Raw genomic sequence first — 24,440 nt, forward strand, 5'->3', positions numbered from 1 at the left:
ATCCTTAATCGCCCTAGAGAAGGTGGTTGTGAACCATCTTCTTGAATACACATAAGCAGCTAAAGTTTTCTTTAATGGGGGGAAGGAAAGTATTGTTTGCCCTCAGTGGGAATGGGACTGGAAGGTGGGATTTGTCCTCCCTGTGGAAAGGCTGAGAGGACTGTTTTGTTCTCAGTAGGCCACAGAGAAGGTTGCACGTGCTGGGATAGGAGTAACTCATTGCTGTTGGGAGGTTGGCGAATGTGACATGTTTTCTGCTCCATGGTGAAAGTGCTACTTCATTGAAGGGTGGCCACTGGCCAGGTCAACAGGGGATAGAATTTTTATTTTATGGAAATAGGGAGGAGTGGGGGAGTAATCTTCTTGTTTCTTACTTTGTCCACTGAAAATGCTGTCGCAGTATTGCATTGTGTGCCTACATGCACTTAAGCCACGTAACATTACAGGCACAGTACTGTTGGAATCCAGGGACGCTGAGCATTTTTAATGTAACAAATATGAATAGGCAGTTATGCTAAAGAAAGGAGATATTTTAAAGATATAAAAACAGAAAACGCTGGAAAATCTCCACAGCTGCTGCCAGACCTGCAGAGAGAGAAACAGAGTTAACGTTTCCAGTCCATATGACTTTTTCATACGGACTTGAAATGTTAACTCTGTTTCTCTCTCCACAGATGATGCTAGACCTGCTGAGTTTTTCCTGCATCCCCACAGTATTTTGCAGACATTTTAACAATGTTTGCTGAAGTTTGCCGCAGGAAATGAAATGCCAAAAAATGGGCTACATGTACAAAAAATAGAAATAACTTGCAACTCACATAAAGCCTTTCACAACATCAAGAACATCTCAAAGCTTTTCACAGCTGATAAAAAACTTATGAAGTGTGGTCAGTGTTGTACTGGAGAAAATGAGGCAGCCAATACATGCGCAGCAAAGCCCCAGTAAAGTGAGGAAAGCTTACTTTCATGAGAAATAAACAGAGAAACATTGCTGGGAGTTAGAGGTACTAAAAACACATTTGAACAGAGATGAAGCCAAGTGATGTGCTTATGGTGTCCACAAGTCTTAAAACAGACTTTGTCCCTTTGATGTTCCCCCATGGAAAAATAGTGCTAATCCCATTGATATATAAAGAATAACTGTATGAAGAGGAGTTATTTTGTAGAAAACATATTGCAAATGTAACAATTCATACAAGGTTAGCTGTTGTACTTCACTGGAGAAAGACAATCAGAAAGTGAAGTTACAGAGAACCATTAAAGCTGAAAGTGTTTGTAAATGCAGTGTGTTGTTTTCAAAATCATAAAATACATCCATTCAAATAAAAAAGTTGTTTCCTTGTGAAAGGAAAACCCAAAGGCACTTATTCCTCAATGAGGCCATAGCTACAGGACCACAGTATAACATTCTTAGACAGAATACAATATAATTGGGTCCCTCTAGTGAAAGAAATGAACCATATTATGTACAGCTGCTCTGCCCATGTAGTTCTATAATCTTGTTTGTATAGGTCCATTTAAGTTGAGCAGCATTAAACAATGCAACTGTTGCTCTCTTGCATTATAAAAATGTTTTCAAAGGCTTAAAAAATATTTACAGCTTAGACGTACAAACTTGTTATGTAACAGGGACATCAGCCAATAGGCTGACAAGTGCCTCAAAATGCTCAACTTCAATCGAAGCTGACATTTTTACCAAATCTACAGAAACTGTAAGTGGAAATTCTTTCTTACTTGCTGCCTGGCATCAAAGAGTCCGACATAGATGTCCAACATTACAAAACTGATATGTAACAGCTCAGAAACAAGAGTGCATTACTTTGTGACTCTTCAGCAAGTAGTGGTGATTCAAGCTTTGTTGACATACAGCACAGTGCAAACTATGGCCAACTTTTAAGCGAGTAAAAGCGTCTTTCCTTCCGAAAATCGATTGCTCTACAGTTTAATATTCTTCTCACTGCCAAAGCTATTTACTGTGTCCGTTGTTTTCTTCCTTAAATTTTCAATCCAACTGGTGCTGCTCGGCATCGACTTTCCGGTTACCACTGGTGCTGGTTTACTGAAGCGCATGTTCCTTCCCGAGGTAATGAGCTCACCAAAGCCCTCTTGATGAGCAAATGCATAGCCTGATCTTCTTGAGCTGGTGCGGTTTACACGCCGCATATGGTGCTGCACTGGCTTCTGTTTTCTTCTGGCAAGTTGCATGTATCGTACCTGAGAACAAAACATAATCATTTTTAGAAGCACAATACAAAACAGGTGGCTTTATATTTGGAAACAATTTTTAGTCAGGGTTTTCCATTAGTCTGTATGGATTTCTGGGAAATTGTTTATAAACATGCTTGAAATTTATTTTAATAATTGAAGGGTCTTTTCAAAATTTGGACAAAACATTTTCCAGAAAAATACCATGGATAATGCCTTTTCTCTACTGAATGAAACAATGAAGCACTTGGATCGTTACTAAGAGTGGGACAACCAAGAGACTGCAGTCCAATTGCAAATTGGGGGAAACTGAGATCCACATATGAATACTAAAATGCACTCATTCTGCTTTCCTGGCAGAACCTTCCTGCATGCTCACAGTCACATCAAGCCTGAGGCGATTGCCGTGGGGAAGAGACTGTTGCTGACCTCCTTCTGTAATGTGCCTTCGCAAAGTAGGTCTGAAGAGAAACGCAGTGATTTCTGTCGAGGTTTATCCCGAGCAGCTCCATAACGCAGGACTCTATGCTCTTTGGGCTGTTCCCAGGTTTGCACACCAAGACAAACATCCACTCGATTGAAAGTGCTCTTTGGTCTGCCTGAAACCTGTTGGTCTTCCAGTGCAGAGGGCTGTCACCAGCTGAATATTGCACTCTGGCACATTCCATGGTCCAGAACGATGTACTGAGAGAGGCATGAAAGCTTGGGGCAGACATTGCAGAGGGTCAGTGGGTAAGGCAAGTGTCTAAGCCCCTCCCACCATAGAATACCAAGGATCTGGGAACTATGTGAAACCTCTCAGAATACATGCACCAGAGGACGTTTGACATGAAACGTAATTTTACATCATGAATATAACCTGTAATGGCAAGTGTAGTGAAGCGCCTCATCTACTGTACTGAAAGGAATTAATCTGTATAGCACTTTATCTATTATCAAATTTGAGCTGTTATGTAATGGAATTCTACAAATTTTATGGATGCAGTATATTTTGGGGGGAAAACAGCTTTACTTCATTCTATAGCCATGGTGAAACCCGAAACATGTGCTGGGATTTTCCAGGGTGGCATGTTGTACCCTGGCGATGAGGGACATTGTACCCCGGCGAGAGGCTGGACATTGTGCCCCGGCGAGAGGCTGGATGTTGTGCCCCTGCGAGAGGCTGGACATTGTGCCCCGGCGAGAGGCTGGATGTTGTGCCCCTGCGAGAGGCTGGACGTTGTGCCCCTGCGAGAGGCTGGACATTGTACCCCTGCGAGAGGCTGGACATTGTGCCCCTGCGAGAGGCTGGACATTGTGCCGCGGCGAGAGGCGGGACATTGTGCCCCTGCGAGAGGCCGGACATTGTACCCCTGCGAGAGGCTGGACATTGTGCCCTGGTGAGAGGCTGGATGTTGTGCCCCTGCGAGAGGCTGGACGTTGTGCCCCGGTGAGAGGCTGGACATTGTGCCCTGGTGAGAGGCTGGATGTTGTGCCCCTGCGAGAGGCTGGACATTGTGCCCCTGCGAGAGGCTGGACATTGTGCCACGGCGAGAGGCGGGACATTGTACCCCTGCGAGAGGCTGGACATTGTGCCGCGGCGAGAGGCGGGACATTGTACCTCTGCGAGAGGCTGGACATTGTGCCGCGGCGAGAGGCGGGACATTGTGCCCCTGCGAGAGGCTGGACAATGTGCCCCTGCGAGAGGCTGGATGTTGTGCCCCAGCGAGAGGCTGGACGTTGTGCCCTTGCGAGAGACTGGACATTGTGCCCCTGCGAGAGGCTGGACATTGTGCCGCGGCGAGAGGCGGGACATTGTGCCCCTGCGAGAGGCTGGACATTGTGCCCTTGCGAGAGGCTGGACATTGTGCCGCGGCGAGAGGCGGGACATTGTGCCCCTGCGAGAGGCTGGACATTGTGCCCCTGCGAGAGGCTGGACATTGTGCCCCTGCGAGAGGCTGGACATTGTGCCCCTGCGAGAGGCTGGATGTTGTGCCCCTGCGAGAGGCTGGACATTGTGCCCCGGAGAGAGACTGGACGTTGTGCCCCTGCGAGAAGCTGGACATTGTGCCCCTGCGAGAGGCTGGACATTGTACCCCTGCGAGAAGCTGGACATTGTGCCCCTGCGAGAGGCTGGACATTGTACCCCTGCGAGAGGCTGGACATTGTGCCCCTGCGAGAGGCTGGACATTGTGCCCCTGTGAGAGGCTGGACATTGTGCCCCGGCGAGAGGCCGGACATTGTGCCCCGGAGAGAGACTGGACGTTGTGCCCCTGCGAGAGGCTGGACATTGTGCCCCTGCGAGAGGCTGGACATTGTGCCCCTGCGAGAGGCTGGACATTGTACCCCGGCGAGAGGCTGGACATTGTGCCCCGGCGAGAGGCTGGACATTGTGCCCCGGCGAGAGGCTGGACATTGTGCCCCGGCGAGAGGCTGGACGTTGTACCCCTGAGAGAGGCTGGTCGCCTTTCAAACTTCCGTTCACTTTGGCAGGACTGGAAATTCCTGCCGGCTGAAGGGGGCGGCGAATTCCAGCCATTAAATCTGTCCTGTTGACTCTTTTCTCAGCTTTTTGGGCACTTTATGGAACCCTGTTTTAAAAGTCAGCTGTACAGGTGTGCTTTAGTTATGTGGATATGCACTTCAGATGAAAGGACGGCAAGGGACTAGCAAATTGATGCAGTTTACAGCTTAAAATGGAGACTTAGACACATCAAGGTTTCTGTTACTGGCCTGTCCCAGTAGGCTGGCTTTCCAGGCCGTTTCCCTCTTTTCCAGGTTTTACCACAATGGTATCGCCATTATGAAAACTGGCCCAGCTATCCTGGCATAAAAGAATTGCTGGCCATCTGCATTACTATTGGTGGTGGCCTACTGGTCTTCAGCTCTCCACATTCCTGATAAACAGGCAGAACCATCAGAATGAAAGCAGGAGTTTGTATAGTCAATGTTATTGCAATCTTATCTGTTGGAGTTTGCTGGATGTAGTTGCCTAGGAAGCTTGAGGTTACCAAGCTGTTCCCTCATTAATAGAGTTGCCAAGGGATTTAGATTGGTGGTATCAAGGCAAATGTAATTTAACATTGATAAATACAAACTCATACGTATGGGATGTAAAGCATCGCTGGTAACCATTTACAATGAAACACATTGAGTTATGAGAGAGAGAGAAAGGGACCTGGGTATAATAGCAGACTAGAAGGTAGAGAAAAGATAACCAGCTAGAACAATATAATGCAAGTCGACAGAAGTCATTCCATGCCTTTGCGATGCACCAGAGAGACTACACTTTAGGGCGTTGAATTCAACAACACAAAAATGAAGTATTACATGCATTGGAAAAAATACATGGAGAGGCAACAAAGGAGACGCGGTATGAAGAAAGTTAGAGAAACTTAAGCTCTCAAGTCTAGAAAGAAATCAGTTAATGGGGACACAACTGAGCTGTGCAAAATATTAAATATCTAGATAAGATAAACACATAAGATTATTCTAAATTAAATTTAAAAAGTAGAAACAAAGGGCATAAATTTGAACTGGTGAGGAATACTTCCAATAGGTATTAGGATGTTTTTCATTCAGAACATTAATGAAGCAACAAAGGGAAAATATTACAGCTATTCAATGAGTAATAAAGTCTCAAGGTTGGAAAAAGCTCAATTAGATTGGTGTTACAATGTACATGCAAGGGTCTGTGTCTTACAGCACAGTGAAACAACAATCCAAGATAAAGAACTGAATACATACCTTGTCACTCAAGGTTGGTTTCAAATGTACCGTCAGGAATCTGATTGCCACCACTGGCACGATGCATAGCACTGTGGTCACAATTATGACAAGCCACACTGTAAGATGAACCAGGGAATTCCGAGCATTTCCTGGAGGCACAAGTATTTTAAAATATTCTTTCACATGCTTAAATATCTGAAGCATTGTTGTTAAACTGTGTTCAATATTTGTAATAAAGTTGTAAACATGTTCCTTATGAATAGTGTAGTAGTGGAAATAATCTGAGCGCATTGCATCAATATTTCCATGAAGGTTTAGCTGTTATTTTAATATCTTATTTTCCATTTTTGAAAATTAGCACAAAAATAAATTTAATCAAAGAGATCCGTTTCTAAATTAAAGTTATCAATATCAACTTGAGCTGATTTAACAATTACTATCTAAACCAGTTCCAAACTAAATTGATTAGTAACAGAAGAAAACAAAATTGTTTACTGGAAAATCTAAATGTCCAAGATGGTACTTGGGGCTTCCTGTTGTCTAATTCATTAAGTTTCAGAACTTAATATGTTCAGGTGATGACAAAATATTTTAGCCAGCCACTAGTCAGATTAATTGGTGCCTGCATTGGTCCAGCAAGACCCCATTAAGTTAAAGTTCCAGGGACTTACCTACAAAAGGAAATTGGCTTGGAAATATTGAGAACAATCCATTACTGTGCATTGCAAACAAGATGGAGAAATAGACAGCCACACTCCCCCATATGAAGAAGTGATTGACTGCTGTCCAGTAGCTGGTGTCAAGGCCAATCTGTAAATAGAATCAGAAAAATCAAACTCAGGATATGGGCATCACTGGCGAGGTTGGCATTTATTCCCCAACCCGAAGCAGAGTCATTCTGGACTCAAAACATTAACTCTGTTTCTCTTTCCACAGATGCTGCCAGACCTGCTGAGCTTTTCCAGGACTTTTTGTTTTTATTTCAGATTTCCAGCATCTGCAGTATTTTACAGCCCAATCCTAGTTCCCTTGAGAGGCTGAACTGGGTAGTGTTTTTGAATTGTTGCAGTCCATGTGGCAAAGAGGCTGCCACAAAATGCTACCTAGTGGTTTGATACAACTGGGTGGATTGCTAGGTCAATTCAGAGGGCAGTTGAAGAGTCAACAGTATTGGTGCAGCACTGGAGTCATGTATATGCTGGACTGGATAAAGACAGCAGATTTTCTTCCCTGAAGAAAATTAGTGAATCAGTTAGCATTTTTACAAGTTAAAAGCTTCATGATCATTTCTAATGATACACACATTTTTTCTTTAACTTCCAGACCTTTTTCATACTGAATTTAAAATTCTCAAAATACCATTGGGGTACTTGAACTCAAGTTCTCTGAATTGTTAGGCACTGGATTACTAGGTGAGTCGCATAACCACCACAGTACCATTTATATGTAATCAATCTTTTATGCTACAATTCTGTCCAGAATTACAACCCAAGAGAATTCAATTTGAAAAAAGCTTGAAAGCAAACAATGAAACTAAATGCAGAATTTCTTCAGTAACAATTCCACAGCACTAACCCTGGACAATCATATTACCTTTTAAATAATTTATTCATTTGATATCAATCAGCTCATAGTAGGCTTGGTGGTTTATTTTGTACACTGCTAGAATTTTAATTATTCACACTGTGTAGCTCATCAGAAAAGTAAAGGATTAGAAACTAGAAAATTTAACAAATCTATAAAAGATCAGCTTTAAGAATTAATGGATAGATGACGCAGCTACAATACGTCTATTAGAAAAATAACTAGATAGTGTTAATCTTGTAATAAACAGGGTAATAGATAACTTGACACAATACATAGTGATAATGCATATTTATAATTAAAGTATTAATGCTAGATATTTCTACAGCAGAGTTGTAAAATTTTTAGGAAATCCTCTATATATGATTAATGTTACTAAGTCCTGAACAAATTCACTAGCACAATGCCTTGTGCATTTGCCGGTAAATGGATCACTGCATTTAAATCCAGTTGTAATAAAAGCAGTAGCATCCTGTCATTGAGGGATTTTGGAGGACTGTTAATCTGATAATGTTCTTGCACTGTATCCCACATGTTGTGTCATCAAATTGTGTTACAAACTTAGCCTGATTGGCGAACACCATGGGAGAAATCCATTTTGTACTGGTTTCTTACCAAATTGCATTTTTTGACTAATTCGAAAGCACAAATGAGTATTATTTCATGCAGTCATTCTTCTTTTCACATTCTACCACCACTGTTCAACAATGGCACAATGTCCTTAATGCGCAGCCATGTAACACACCGCTGTACCAGATTTTTGAACAGTGGCCGTCTTTGGGTTAGGTGAGGGGAGAAAGGGAACAAGTAACTAAGTTACAACATGCATTGTCTTTCTCAACTCTGGCTGAGCTATACCTACTATTAAAATATGGATCCATATTTATGATGTAAAGTAACATTTACAGTTCTATTTGAGAGTGCTGATGTTTAACCAAGATGCTGTTGAAGTACATTGGTCATACTTCAGCATCAGTTTATGGAAATTACACTTGGTCAAAGAGTTCTTTACATTGACTAGTCAATAGTAATTATATGTAAGTACATATCAATGCATTTTCCTATATCAAAGAAAAGGGAAAGAGTTCTATGTTTGAAAGCCCTATACAATCAATGATTTTTTAAAGTTTTTTAAAATTCATTTACAGGATGTGGGCATTACTGGCTAGGCCAACAATCATTGGCCATCCCTAATTGCCCTTGAGAAGAGTTGTCATTGTTGTAACGTAGGACACATGACAGCTAATTTGCACACATCATGGATTCACAAACAGCAATGAGATAAATAATCAGACTTTACGTTTTAATGGAACTTCCAGTAACACTTTTCTATCACACTTTATCTGGTCAACTCTGATCATAACATTTACTGGCCAATCGAATGTTACAGGCATTCCAATGTTGATCCCTGAGACTCAAATTTGATTTAAATGGAAGGCATTCTACACACTTAAAACATTTAATTCACATGAGAAGAGAAAGAAGTATTGCATGCAATTTAAAAGAGACAAATATTAGCCAAGAGATCACTGGAAAAACAGCAGTATAGCAAAAGCTTTTTTAATCATGTTAGAAGTCAAAAGACCCATAAGGACTGTATAGCAGATTAAAGGATGCTGTAAGGCAGATTAAAGGATGCTGTAAGGCAGATTCAAACTGATTTTCAGGTTGTGACAGACCTGTTGAATGACAATTTTACATCAGACTGTACTCCTGCAGATGAAGCGTATGTTCCAGGTGAATGGGTGCTCAGTATTGAATTAAATTAATAATAAATAGTTAGGAATGTCATTTTGTATTGATTAGGGAAGCTCAAAATTGACAGGGCACCAGTTTGAGATAACATCCATCTAAGGATGATTAAGGAGTTGGGACAGGTGCTCTGTGAGCCCCTTGCCAGGCAAGCAGGAGAATCCCAGTGAAATTTTCCCTCCATGAACGAAATCAAACACCACAACCGCAAATTTAACCCGACCCGCTCAGATGGAACAGGTGGGTTCGTGTCAAATACCCTTTTCACACCCCACTCAGTTTTACTCCCCCAGCGAAATCTCTGTCAGGCAGGTCAGGTTAAAATCGGGGCTTATGTCCACGAAGCTCTGATCAGGGTAACAGGCGATGGCAGATAAGAATATATACAGAAATATCACTTGCAGGTTGGACACATGGGCCACTGCTCCAGACAGTGGACAGAAGGTAAATCAGATGGGCAAGAGATGGACAGTTGTGTGTGCTGGTCTAACTTGAAGTGGCACTTAAAACTGCTGCAATAGAAAATCACATGTACACAAAGTCAGCACCCTGTCAATTCTTCATACACAGAGCAATGGAACAGAGTGCTGTATGAGTAATGGGATCAGGAGTTGCCATTCATTTCCAAGAATTTATGCTGTGATACCTAAAGTGGTTCAGCCTGGGAACAGGAAGCGGTAGGAGATAATCCGACATAAACCAACTGAAAAAACTGTTACAATCAGCAGTTTCTGTAAGTATAATGTATCAGTGCCGGGGTCGAATGGCAATGATAGTCGACTATAAAGTTTAACATATTTAGAAGGCAAATAAGACATTTTATTAACTCTAAAAATAAAGGCCTGAATTTTACCTTTGGCAGGTGCACGTGATTGGCGGGTCCCCGACCAATCGGGAAACAGGCCACCGCCCACATCCCCCCCCCACCCCCCCCACAACTGCGATTTCAATTAAGGCCCGTCCAGCATGAAACGCGTCTTCCCAATGGTCAGGAAGGGCTGGGTGGGGGGAGGGGCCTGTTGGCTGCCGGGTCCAATGGCGACCCAGCGGGTGGTTTATAAACAGTGCATGCAGCTCCTTGAAGGCTGCCAGGGAAGAACATATTTGCAGCATTCCAAAGACCAACGTTACGGCCTCAAGGTACCAGGTGGGAGAGCAAGTCGAGTGGGCACTCAGACCCTGCTTTTGGAACGAATGCCTTGCGGTCCTCCTGGAGGAGAGGGCTACCAGGAGGTACTCCCTTGTCCCCATAGATGGGAGGAGGAGGCCTTCGCACCTAATGAAAAGAGCTTTGGAGGAGGTGGCAGCGCAAGTTAGCAGCCACGACATTGTGCAGCGCACATGGGTGCAGTGCCGCAAAAGGTTTAATGACCTGCTGTGCTCGGGATGGGTGAGTACCGTGTTGGCGTGGATCAGGGTGTTGAAGTGTTATGGGCTGGCCATCGTCCTGTGGAGCTCAGGGGTGTTAGAGTCTGAGTGCCAACTGTCAATGATGCCGGAGTTGGCCAAGGGGGTGAGCCCTGGCTGCTTGGACTGAGCGCCTCTTGGGCTCGAGGGCCACGACCTGGATGTGCCCTGCAAGGTTCTCCTCAGGTGGGGTTGGCCAGGTTGCAAATGGCGCTGTAGGGAGAGAGTGGATTAATCCATGCTCCTCTGTCCTTTCAGGAGAAGGCGACCCACAACAACATTGAAAGGTCGCAGACAGGCGGAGACCTCCAAACCTCCTAATCTTATCCAGATTTGAGCAGGGCGCTGTGGAGCTGGAGAGGCACCACGCACCTCGGTCAGCTGGCCGCGGAGAGACTGGGGTGTGAGACGAAGGTGAGAGTGCAGCGCGCAGAGGCGAGGGTTTCAAATAATGCAAATATTCTTGTGTAGTCTCATCATTAATGGGACCCTCAAAACTGGATTCCCCATTGATCATTGAAAGATGATGGCACTATAATGCAGACCTCCATATTTCTCACCAGGGTGCCTGGCATGCACAGTGACAATGTGATGATTTAAACTAATGATATGTTGTTCTTCTCCCTTGGATTTGCTACATGCACTTGTTTAGAGGACTTCGAAGAGGACCTCTGACATCAGAGGGCCGCCGGGCTTCACATGCACCTGTGTCTTCTGAACCAGGAACCAGCACCTTGGTGGGTGTTAGATCTTCAGCTAGAATGTCGGAACATAGTGGTGAGGTCCGTTCACACTAGCTTGAGGAGCAGGTGGAGGTAAAATGCACCCAGGGAGCCTGTCATGAAGCTATTAATGTATATAAAATTATTGGAAAATATTTTTCTTTTAAAATAGAGGTTTAGTCTGTGAGTGTGCCTTAACTGGATTAAAGCCAGCTAGTCTGGGTGCTTTGATGTGTACTAGTTTTGAGATGTAAACAGAGAAGTAGAGTGTATTTGCATTTTTTGAATACAGCATTGAAGAAGTGGAGTGAATTCTGGCACCTAGCTAGTAGAGACCAAGCAATATGTTTATATTACTAATAAAATTGGTACTATGAAATGGGTTTTATTGTTAGGTGGACTTCAAAGTAGCTGGTGATACAATGAGAATTTACATTCAATGGGCTGTGCTAGCTATAACAAAACAATGGTTTTGTGTGTGTAGAGCAGAAGCAATGTGAGATCGAAAGCAGCTGTAAGCATCCAACTGTCTCTAAAGGAACCAATGTAAAAATAACCTCATTTTGTATTTGTAAGGTGAAGATGCTTTGCCTGGTGTCTGGTTCAGTCTATGGGTTGCTGTTGCCTTAATGGAGATTAGTTTGGGAATTTGTTAAAAGTTATGATAGTAGTAATTTGTAGCCATATGTATATATTTAACTTTTGTAAATTAATAAAATGTTTCATTTAGCTTAATATAAAACCTCTCGAGAACCAGTGGTATGATTTCTGAATTTAAAGTTGCATCTCAAACATAAAACTTAAAATTATAGGTTATGACAGTTATTTCAAGTTTCCCTCTGGGAATTTTTAAAAAATAACTCAGCTTTACCAACTGCTCGGTCATAACAGGAGACCAGGCTGAGTTGCAGGCAGATGATGAGCTTGTGGAATCGTCCATTAGGCAGCAGATGCTGGATGTCCAGTGAGATATGCAGGAGGATCTAGCTGAGATCCATGAGGGTATGTGTGCCATGGTCTCTGTTGCGGAGGAGTCCATGCAGAGCACAAGCACCATGTTCACCTTCATAGCTGAGCACACTGCCTCCTCTATTTGAGAGAGTGGCAACTCTCATGGAGAGGCAGCTCCAGGTACAGAATCAGGTGTTCCTGGGGTTGCGCTCGGACCTCCAATCCCTCACACAGGCAATGACCTCAGGTGGCCAGTGCCAATGTGGGAGATGGATGAGGCACCCAGTACCCCAACCAGGTGCCCACCTATCAGTGGCGAGCAGGGAGGTCCAAAGTGACCTCACATCAGCGCACAAGCTGCTTGTCATCTCTGCGGGCTCCTCTCAGGGCGCTCTGGATGACGGCAGCAGCTCCTCCGCCCCTCTGCCAGTGACCGTGGCAACTGATGAGGCTGCGATGACTGAGGAGATGCCAGCCCTGACACTGGCCTCTCCCTCCAGGCAGGGCCAGCACAAGAGGAACAGGTCACAGATGATTTTCTGTTGTGTAATATTTTGTTTATGTTTACTGGTCTGGGAATGAGGACCAGAGAAGGTTACGTTAATTTGTTTGGATGGTCAAAATGAGATAAATTTTGTTTTTGTCATTATGGCATAAGTATGCTTCACCTTTTTCATTTTTTGGTGCAGGATATGCCAGTATGTAATGCTGGACAGGAGTGGCTCTAAAACTGGGTTCAAATGAAAGGATCATTTTAGACATCCTGGATAGAGGCGGCAGTGCTGGCATCACATGAGAGGGGATCTTTGACAGCCTAGTTGAAGGAGTGCTGGATCAAGCCGTCCCTGCCTTCCTGAAGGATACAGAGGTCTGCCTCCATACCCTCAGTGTTCTCCTCACTGTGCTCCTCTTCTGACTCTCCAATGGATTCATCCTCTGTGGCCTGTGGATCCTCTTCCTCCAGTGGGTCCCCCCTTGCCAGTGCCAGGTTGTGGAGGGCACAGCATGCAACCACGATCAGTGATACCCGCTCTGGGGGTATCCCCTGACTGGTCCAGGCATTGGAAGCACTTCTTCGGAAGATCTATGGTCCTCTCTATCACTGTCCTTGCGGAGGCTTGACTCCTGTTGTAACGCTGCTCTGCCTCTGTTCTTGGGTGGCAGAGAAGCGTCATGAGCCACCTTTTCAACGGATGTCCCTCTGTCACCCAGCAGCCACCCATCCAGCCGGGATGGAGCACTGAAGAGCCCCGGCACCCGGGAGTGTCTGAGGATATAAACGTCATGGGATCTGCCAGGGTACCGTGCACAGACTTGCAGAATCTGCATCCTGTGGTCACACACTACCTGGACGTTCATCAAGTGGAACCCCTTCCTGTTGAGGAAGGCACCCGGCTTACCCGCTGGCAGCTTGATGCTCTTCCGACATCTCACTGCACTATTTTACACCCGATCGGGTCGGGTGTGCACCCACCCACGAGGAGGCTTGATGTGTGCAGTCGATAGCACCTGGACACGGGGAACCCAGCAATCGCTGCAAACCCTCTGGTTCACCCAGCCTGGCTGGCCTTGTCCATATGGAAATGAATAAATGTCATTACCTGCCTGAACAGAGCTTCAGTCACCAGCTTGATGCAACTGTGGGCAGCTGATTGTGACACTCCACAAAGATCCCCCTCTCACCCCTAGAAAGAGCCAGAGGCATAGAAGTTGAGGGGCACTGTGACCTTCAGAGCCACTGGCATGGGGTGTCCACCCACACAGTCGGAGTTGATCTCAGGCCCAATCATATGGCAAATGGAGGTCATGGTCTCCCGGAAGAGGAGGAGTCTCCTTCGGCACTGCACCTCAGTCATATTGAGGTAGCTGCATCGCCGCTTCTAAACCCTGGTAGCAGGATAGTGGTATCTTCTGCATCCCCTTCCACCTTGGACTACCTGCTGGCCCTGTGCCCCTTGTGCCTGGGCCTCTCCTCCCACAGCTCACTGCCCGGGAAGCTGCATTGGGACATCTGGCCTTCTCTCGCTTCTGCCCCTCTCTTCCCTCCTAAGAGGAGGTGCCTCCAGCAGAGAGCACAATCCCCATTACCAGGGTAAGGGAAGGCTGTCTGATACCTAGAAGGGTCCACATGGTCAAAATCCTCCGGGGGTCTTGGAGACACCAATGAGTCCTGAAATGAAACCTGGAAATGCTAAGAATGAAGTTCAGAACAGAGATGAAGCTGTTACGTTCAAATAAGCAACCAGCAGCAAACTATGTCCTAACCTCCTCACTACTCACAATGGCAAAGCTGCTGACCTTCTTTTATTCCACCCTTGGATGAGGTTTTGCAAAATGTGGGCTGCCCACCTGCCCGTTTGCCCGTGTGATGAGTGCGAAATCACACGGTCAACATAAACCGGATTCAGTTGGGTTTTTAATGGCCTTAAGTGGGCTCTTAATTGATGGTGGGCACAGCTCTGACGCCCACGCGTGCCTGCCAACCTGATGATTGCACACGTGCGTGATGACATAGGGACGCTCACCCGACATCTTATCGTGCTATTTTACGCCCGGTCAGGTCGGGTGCGCACCCGCCCATGCGGTGTAAAATTCTACCCAAAAATTGCACATGATCTGCCAGACTCCATAGGAACCACTAGGTGCTGCTCTAATATCAACCAACTTGGGTTTCTCTCCATTGCCATACTGTTCAAAACCTGCCACAGCGAGACAGCCAAAAATAGCACTTTCATGCAAGGTTAATATCCTTTGTTATCTCCTTCAAGCCACATGGCTCTGCATTTAGAAGTCTTTCCAGCTCCATTCCATTAACCATTTAATAACCTTTTAATTATATAAAGGATTATATTAGGCCAAATCTGACCTACTTAGAAAATGCATGCAAGTTGACTGCCTAATATCCTATTGTATGCATACAATTTAACACTTACAGCCAAAGTTGCACTAACTGTCTTGCTAAGAGTTTCTTCTAGGAATTAATCTTCTCATGCTACCATTTAGAACTAATCTAAATCAAGGTATCGGTTTATTGATTCATAAAGTACCCAGTTTATCATTAGAACCACTTTGTAAACCTACCTAGAGTGTGGTGGCAACACTTTCTTTTAACTAAGTATCTCAATCCTTAGAATTGTATTTATGCTTCAATCTCAGCTTACCCCCAGTGTCAAAATTGCTGCATTTATAATGCTACTGTCTTCCGAGGAACGCAGGTATAGATTTACACTCTTCTCAAAGCAACTGCTCTTGTACTGGAAGATTAAACCTACTGGTCCAATCGATTTCCTGAAAGAAGCCACTAATTACAGATAAGACCGCCAAAAAGATAAATACTCCATGAAACTGAGCAACTCCTCCCCAACAGTTATCAGCTCCAGGTTATCATTTCAAGCTTAGCTCCCACATCTCTCAGTCCTGCCCAATTACATTCATAGATGCCTCAATTTAAGATGAATGTCAACAAGATGCAGTCCAATATCTGACCAAATGTCAAATCTTATTTGTCCCTGTTAAAATAAGACCTTTCAGTTACCTGCCCATTTCAATGGTTAGCACCTTGCAGTTTTGTTCAAAACAAGTCATCTACCATTCCTTAGCCCCTCTATAAAAATAGCTCCTAAAGTTAGTCATTCATTGCCTTTTAAAATTCAAGGGTATATTCTGGCTGATTTAGGTAATCTATACACATTTAATCCATCAATTTCTTCCACAAAACAGTGAAACCTGTAAATTAGGGATACCTAAGGTACTTGCACAACTGTCCCTATGGTCAATAAAATCAAAATACTGCAGATGCTGAAAATCTGAAATAAAAACAGAAAATGCTGCAAAAACTCAGCAGGTCCAGCAGCATCTGTGGAGAGAGAAACAGAGTTAACATTTCAAGTTCAATATGACTCTTCCTCAAACACATATTGTGTTCCAAAGAAGATTCACATTGGACTTGAAACATTAATTCTGTTTCTCTCTCCACAGCTGCCAGACCTGCTGAGTTTTTGCAGCATTTTCTGTTTTTAGTCCTTATTGTCCGAATGGTTATTGTATATACTCGAAACAGGATGAGCCAAGTATAGCAAGATTGGCTCTATCTTCTGCAGTGTTCATTCTTTCTCTCAGCTTCACCTAGGGTAATGCCTAGTCTGGAACCCACCAAGAGGATATGAGTTCAGCGCTATTTTCTGTTTGCTGAGTTGCCCCATTTCATTGCCACCCTGGGATCCTGTTTCATTGAGGGAAAGATGTGCCGATTTGAGGATCTCCAGCTATGGCAGCTTGCGCTGTTGTGCAAGAAGTTTCATGAACTAGGAGGCTGCCTGTGAGCAGATGCAGGGGGGTAGGAGTGAGAAATTACAGCACAGGAGGAGATATTGAAGCCCCAGGACTGGGACTCCCTCCCATAACCCCAGATTCTTTTTATTCATCCTTTTTAGATATTTATCCCCTTTCCTTTCGTATTCATTTCTAACTCAGTAGCCACATGCAGTGAACCCTCCGTTTAAGAACGTTTCTTCTCCCATCATGCTTGGTCCATGCTACGTGAAACTTAATGCCATATATAATTGCCATGTAAACTTACAGGCAGCAACCCAGACACCCATGCCTGATTTTGAGTGTCATTCTGGTTCACTCCTTGACTTTTGTGGAATGAGGAGTTCAATACCCAGCATCAATTGTGGCAGAGAAATCTGTTTATCCCTGGGATACAGCTCTGTAAGCATTCAATCCAAGGAATAGACTGGTTTCAAGGAATAGACTGGTTTTTGCCACTATGTATGCTGGGTAATCTTCACTGTATAAAAAGCATCATTTTCACCTGTTGCCACCACACACTTACCTGTGTGACCTGCGCTTTCAGTTGCAAACTGACTTCGTCCATTGAAGTTTATAATTTGCAAGTGTCCATGGATTCAAAGTTCAGCTTGTATCTAGAATAATCTAAACTGCTGTCAATAAGTGTCCATTTTTTGGGTCTCCATTTGCACAGGTTTTTACTGCATTTATTTAATCACTTCTACAGGTTATAGATTACTGATCTGATTTGACTGTGTAATTTATCTACCTTTAACACACCTGTAGTCAAGTAATCCCACTAAAATGCAAGTTTGTACTTTTGACTGGCTGACACTATAACCGACCTTGTTCTGCTTAACGCTGATACTGGCTGACAAATTTGGACAAAACATTCCATATCTCAGTATCTCCCTCAGTGGATTAACATACAAATTAATCTTAATGATTTTTTAATGCAGAAAACTGTCCAAATTGACTTCAGCCAGGACCCTTGCTACCTGATGACGACAGCCTGGTTTTCATTCCATCAGCCTAGATTCTCAATTCATGTTTTAAGGTGCAATTATGACTAATTATTGGCTAACTTTCATAATACAGTATCCAAACTACCTGAATGCTAATATGTTAAGATTCTTTTGAGGACCTATGGCCCTATTGGATTATACCCTCACAAGATATTTTACCAAAACAGTTCACTGCTTTTTTCCCTCTGCAGGATTTAAATGTGTATGTCTGTAACTTCACAATACACATCCACACTTCTGATTGAAAAAAAAGTACATTACATAATTTATAAATGATTGTAAATTTGTAGATTGTAAATTCTTTTTGAAATATATTTTCCTACTATCACTGCCACTACCATAATTTGCTTCTGACTGGGTATCTGGATATTTAAGAAACTACATACAATGCAGCACAACCTGAATGGTAATGTGGTCTATTTAATTTGGTCAGTGAATTATGTTTCTCCGAAAGGTTTATTCACCCTTTAGGTCCAATGGAAAAATTGAGTATTGTTCTACCCCATTGTCTGTTGACAATCAAATGTGCACTCAGTAAATGGATGACATGATGTCCTTGTAGTTGGTGTTGTTCCGCTTGGAACATTCTGGTGACTATACCTGTGCACTCCGACTGGATTGCTTTTTAGAGAACCAGCCTGTTCTCGAGGGGCTGAATGGCTTCCTTTTGTGTCGTAATGACTTTGACTCCTTAGCAATCGGTAGCACATACTAAACATATAGGAAATTTGATAGGCAATATTAATTTGATCCAGACCTTACAGCACTCCTACACATCAGGAATTTAGGGAGGGAACTAAATGCTTGGGTTCCGCATGCATTTATGCAGAATTACTTGAATAAGTTTTTTCCATTTTTGGAAAGTCAATTGCCTCAACGTTATATTAATTTGAAAACCTAAAGACTGGATACCTTCTGAGAATTAGATTCAGGCATACACTTATTAAGAATTAATTGAACTACAATTTTATTGTTCATGAAGGAGATGCCTATGGAGCCTTCAGACTTTAGTTGAAGTAAAACTATTTTTGTAAATGGCAACAATGACATAACTATTCCTTTCCTGGGACACTATTTTCTAGTTGGTGGTAACTGGGAATAGCTTTCACCAACTCTGTGTCTGAATGTGGGACTTCATCTTTTAGGCTATGTGATTTCCTCAAATGCTAAGCAGCACAGAGAGGAAGCTGGGACTCTTGGCGCTGAAGAATGACAATGCTAGAATGACTAACGTGCACATAATAATACCCACTGCCCCTCAAATACAATACCTGACACTGACTCTAGGGGCTGGATTTTACGAGGGCAGGGGTTGGGGTGGGTTGGGGGGGGGTGGTGGTAGTTGGTTGGTGGTGGTGGTACAGAGTTGGTTCCAAACTTCTCCAGGCAGCTTAAACAAGCTGAGGGTTGGACATCTGACCCTCAGTGGGAAGAGGTCCCGCCCTCGAGAGCTTCCGGCCAATCCAGAACTCCAGTAGTGGGCGCTGCTGGGACAGCAAGGAGGCTGATGGGAGATCGAAGATGGAGCTAAGTCCAGGTCGGGGCCCAGAGACTTTAGGGTGGGGAGGCCAGGTGGAAAGGCACAAATGAGGGGCTGCCCCCCCAAATTAGTATGCCCTCCTCCTTCCCGTCTTTTCACCAAAAGTTGTAAAAAAAAGGCCTTCCCTCTCTTGCCCAGCTGCCATTGCCCAGTTTATTATGGCAGTGAAGGCAGGTTAAGGGCTTTAATTGGGCAATAATTGGCCACTTAAGGCTCTCAATAGGCCTAAGGGCAGGTGGTCTAGTGTTACTCCCCCCCCATATTGTTGGGATGAGGTCAGGGGTGGGCAGGAAGACAGTGGGCTAGCCACCCAACATATGTTACGTGCCGTCCCCCCACTTAAAACATGCCCAGTCGGTGGGGGGGGGGCATACAATCCAGCCCCCCAATTTGAAGATGTCATTACCTGAGCTGTTCATGTCCTCTTTAGCATCTCCTGTCCATCCATCACACCATTGGTCATCAAGTTTCGAGTTGCCTGGGTTCTGTTCCTTGGAATTCCCTGCACAAACCCCTTTGCCTCTCCACCTTTATCCCCTTTCCCTCAAGATGCTGCACAAGACCTACCTTTCCAGCCAAGTCTTTGATCATCCCTCCTAAATACTCCTTCTTCAGCTTAGCATCTGCTTTTCCCATGACCCCATGGAAGGGCTTTTTCTAGTTTATAAAATACCCTGGATGGATGCACATTATTGTTGTCAACAATTTTATAAAAAGGATGTGGCAAATATAATTCCTGTGTATTTGTGATAATTCTATCAGAAAAATACCCGTACTAGTGTCAAGGTGAAGAAAGTTGTACTCTGCACATTTTTTCAATTAAGAACTTACTTGCACACTGACCACAATCACCAAAGATGTTGCCACAGTAACAGCAAATGACTGATAATCAGAAAGATGTGTCCCATCATCTCTTGTAGTGTCACAAAACGCACCATATGGAACAAAGAAAAGGACAATAGAGGTGTAGACGCCTTGGATTATACAGATGAAGAACTCCCTTTTATTGAACAACAGATTAAGTTGTCCAGGTTCATACAGTCTCGTGTATTCCAAGCTTTTCTGTTCATTGACATCCTGAGGAAAAAATATGAAATTAGAAACAAAATAATCTCAACAGTGAGTCTTCCATAAAGGTATACTGCATCACAATAATGAGAAACATTCTGAACTGAGTAACGTGTTACTCTTCTACTCAACAGATAGGCCTTAACACTTATCTCTGCCCCAATTGATCATTAGGTAAATATATTTCTCAGGGTTAGACAGAGATGGACCAGCACCTTGGTTGGAACCCTGACCAGCTTTGTTGTATTAGAATATCTCAGCTGGAGTGGCAAATGTAGAGGCTACAATTGATTCAGGGAGGGAAAACAATGATCGACCAGCGGTCCCTGTCTTGGCTGGTAACCATGGCTCCTACAGGGTGAATATCTGTTATCCAAAATCCTCGGGGCTGATCACACTTCGGATTTCAGATAATTTTGGTTTTCGGATACCGCATATAGGACTAGGTCTACTTATATTACAATAGCCTAAGCATAGGCTAGCTATAGTCTAAAGTAAATAAAATAGCTAGAAAAGTAAGCTGTATCACTGAATAATAAATAGAGGGTACCTGTAATAAGTTTCTTTTTGACATGTTCACCACAAAAATCGCAAGGTAAACAGTGCAGACAAACAACTAGACTTCCTGCGCTAAAGGTCAGGTGCAGTCAGCAAGGTTAGTGTTGGTTACAACAGGGACTTCCTGCACTAAAGGTTGATGGGGTTTAAAAAAAAAGTGCATTTTTTGGATGTGTTTAATTTTCGGATTTACAAAAAAGGGATATTCAACTTGAATTAGAAAATTCAGATTTGTGAGTGTTGGACAAGGAGAAGATCAAGCTTAGATGGGATGTCTCCTTTTTTTGTTTACAAGGAATGCGATGTACTTGGATCTTTCCCACAAGACTAATTGATTGTTTTTCCAATTACAAAGTAGAAGAAAAAATACTGTATTACACACTCCAGGCTCAAATACTTCTCACTATAAAGTGGGTTGGTGATGTGCTGGCACAACATCTGTCAACTCTTTTTTTTTTGTCCCTTTTCATCTGATCAGTGTGGCTTCAAAAACTTAGGATCAAGGGCTCCTCATTCCTGCAATCCGAAGGATCTTTTTTACATTAAAGGACCTCCGAACAATTCCACCACCCCCCCCCCCCCTCCCCGTCCTTTGGAGTTACTGGCTTGTACTGAGGAATGTGTCCTATGGCTCCAGCCACAGTTTAGTACCTTGCACAAGTAACTGCACTTCACATGTAAGTCTAGACACTGAGCTTTAGCTTGCTACTTTTTGACATGTTTACCACAAAAATCGCAAAGTAAACAGTACAAAACAAACAAAAACATTCAATACACCGCTAGAAAGGAACATTACAAATTCTATCCTGACTGCTACTAATACTGATTGTTCTAGGCCTGGTATGGTCCATGTTGTAGCAACATTGTAAATATGTTTACCATTTCTTTACATTAACTGAACAGAGGAAATCTTCCCCTGTTGTTTTTTCTAAGAGTGCTAAATTAACTGAATTTTGACAGTCTCGTCCAGTTCTTAATTGGGCTGAATAATGTATAAAACTGTTCTGAAATCAGCACTAAATTGTCAGGCTCATTCAAAACACAACTGTTCTGGAAGATACCACACCAGAAATAACCGATGCTCATCTAAGGTTTAGGACAGAGCAGAGGGTATTTTGAGACATATTTCGGCCACGCTGCAGCTGAATTGGTAGTGGTTGCAGGAATCTTTCATCTTATTGAACAATGATGCACATAATTGCAATAGAGATGGAATATTTAAAAAGCCGTACTGAATTTCTGGGTATGATGTACTAGGAGAGTTTGTTGGAATCTATATACACATGGATTCCTATTATTAGCAAAGTCCCATGAACAGCAATAAAAATAAACAAAACACCCATTCTTAACAGATTAAATGAATTCAAAGGTTACTTTACCTGATCAAATATACCCATGGCCAGAACAGGAAGAGAAGTGTAAACTATGTTGTACAGGGTAATAAACCACTGATCATAAACGGTCTGCAAAAACAAAGGGCTGTGATAAATCATCTAAAACTATCAACTATCATGCCAACAGATGCATATTTTCAATTTTATAGTCTTCAAAATAAATGTAGCTGTTTTACAGTTTGAAGAGCTTGTTAAACAGGAAACATGCAAAACTAGAAAGAGGATATTAAAAAAAACATTGATACTTATTACAAGTTGGTTACACTTCTTGATAGATAGCATTCCAACTTGCATGCTATAAACAAGCAAATATCATCAGAATATTCAGCGATACTAAATTTCAACTGGGTTTTCATTCCCAGAGAGATTTTACAATTGGTTAATTTCTATAGTCTCATATTCATATAAATCTCAAAAATTGTAATGTATTTTCACAAGCAAATTGAAATATTCCTACATTAACTTTCATTTTCCATTAGATTTCTTTCTAAGATTTTACAGCACTTAATTTCCATTTGAACACATCAGGGCTTAAAGCAAATTCCATCTGGCTTTGGTATTACAATAAAACTTAGAATATTAATCACATTAACAGATTTTCATTTAGATGCAAATGCATCGCTTAACATATTTGCTCTATTGCAAAGTGCAAAATGCCCACACAATGATACATTAATTTCATGTATATTATGATGTGACACAAAATTATTGACTCACTGTAAAATTTATAAGATTCCACAAGAAATCTATGTGGATTGTGAAGTTAAAATTTGCATTATTAACTTCATACAATTTGGAACTCATCTAAAATTAACCATGTCACCTGAAAACCCTGAACTCTGCCTCAGCAATTGATTCAGTCCCTGCACCGCATTTGGGTGTTGATGTATCGACTCAGATCTGTTTAGAACAAATGGTCACTTCTTCAGATAAACTAACCTGTGCAGAGAATCCACAGAAGAAACCAAACCAGAAGTGCACAAGAGTGAATGCAAAGTTCTTGTAGAAAAAGTAATAGAGGAATTTGCACATCCTCAGGTAGGACCATCTCCCATGGACTAACAAAAGTCGCTGAAGGTATCGGAATTGTCCAAATGAATAGTCACTAGCTAGAACAGCTTGCATGCCTTCCTGACCACTGATCCCAACTCCTATATGTGCACCTGTGGGTAAAGCAACCAAAGTCAGTGCATTAAAGAATTAACTAGTAGATTTAAATTATAAAAATATAATTTTGTTTTGTTCCAAAACTGAGGGTCATTAAGATAAACAATATCTCTCATACAACATTGACAAGCTAACTTATTAAACATGTTGCTCAGTCATTGTTACATTTATATCAGCACTTTACATTATAATATATTTTCAACTATGCCATTGAAAAGAAGCCACATTAAGTTACCCATAAAGTATGCTAAATAACTACTCACTTACATTTTACTGAAGGCACAATTTTATCTTTAATTTTAACAGAATCCCTTGGTCAAATTTATATTTTTCCCATGGTTGAAAGTAGGAAAATTATTAGATTGACTAGCACAAAGACTTGATCCTCCTCATTCTTTGGTTTAATTGCCACATACAATTAAAAATCTCATTGGAGACACTATTATCTAGTGACACTGTCCTTTTAATAATTTCATGCAATACACAGCAAAATATAAGCTAACTTCTTCTTCTTATGTTTTACTTTGGGCTCCAGCCTTATTTCTTTGACTGGGGGAGGTAACTTTGAGACAGCCATGAAAATCTATACAGAATAATTCTTGGTATTTCTGATGTACCACTAGATGTTGATTTAGATTTTAGATTTGCATCCAGATTTGGCTGGAGACTTTTCTTACTTTTAATCATGCTGACATCATTAGCTCCATCGCCTATAGCCAGCGTGACGGCTTTCTTGAGAGTTTTGACAAGCTCGACCACTTGGGCTTTCTGTAATGGTGTGACTCTACAGCAAATAACAGTTTTGCACATGCTAGCCAAGTCCAGGAACTCACGTTGCATGTCTGCTTCTAGCGCATGGGCCTGTATGACAGAAAGCAAGAAATAAATACAGGCCATTAAATATTTAACCAGAAACAAATAATTCTCCATGAACACAAAATTAGGAAGTTCCCTATATCTGGAGGAATTTGGTTTAAAGGAGCAGGCAGAGGGTACAGTAGGCTGGATGGCCTCCTTTGTTGTATGTTTCTATGGTTTACATAAGAACACTCAACATGTATTATGA

General features: G+C 42.6%; 1 protein-coding gene across 11 annotated transcripts in view; it reads right to left on the bottom strand.

The window, feature by feature from the left end:
- Positions 1-629: 629 nt before the first annotated feature.
- atp8b4 (ATPase phospholipid transporting 8B4) overlaps positions 630-24,440 on the bottom strand; it is a 291,004-nt gene continuing 267,193 nt past the window's right edge. For all 11 annotated transcript variants that reach the window (XM_041175215.1, XM_041175219.1, XM_041175217.1 and 8 more), the window contains 7 exons: positions 24,052-24,235; positions 23,147-23,370; positions 22,193-22,276; positions 20,019-20,264; positions 6,585-6,723; positions 5,932-6,062; positions 630-2,214 (listed from right to left, as the gene is read on the bottom strand). In XM_041175215.1, coding sequence (XP_041031149.1) covers positions 1,936-2,214; positions 5,932-6,062; positions 6,585-6,723; positions 20,019-20,264; positions 22,193-22,276; positions 23,147-23,370; positions 24,052-24,235 — 1,287 coding nt within the window. In that variant the 3' untranslated portion in view covers positions 630-1,935. The remainder of the gene's footprint in view (positions 2,215-5,931; positions 6,063-6,584; positions 6,724-20,018; positions 20,265-22,192; positions 22,277-23,146; positions 23,371-24,051; positions 24,236-24,440) is intronic.

Source organism: Carcharodon carcharias, chromosome 26 (assembly GCF_017639515.1).
Source record: "Carcharodon carcharias isolate sCarCar2 chromosome 26, sCarCar2.pri, whole genome shotgun sequence".
In the NCBI taxonomy this organism is placed as follows: Eukaryota; Metazoa; Chordata; class Chondrichthyes; order Lamniformes; family Lamnidae; genus Carcharodon; species Carcharodon carcharias.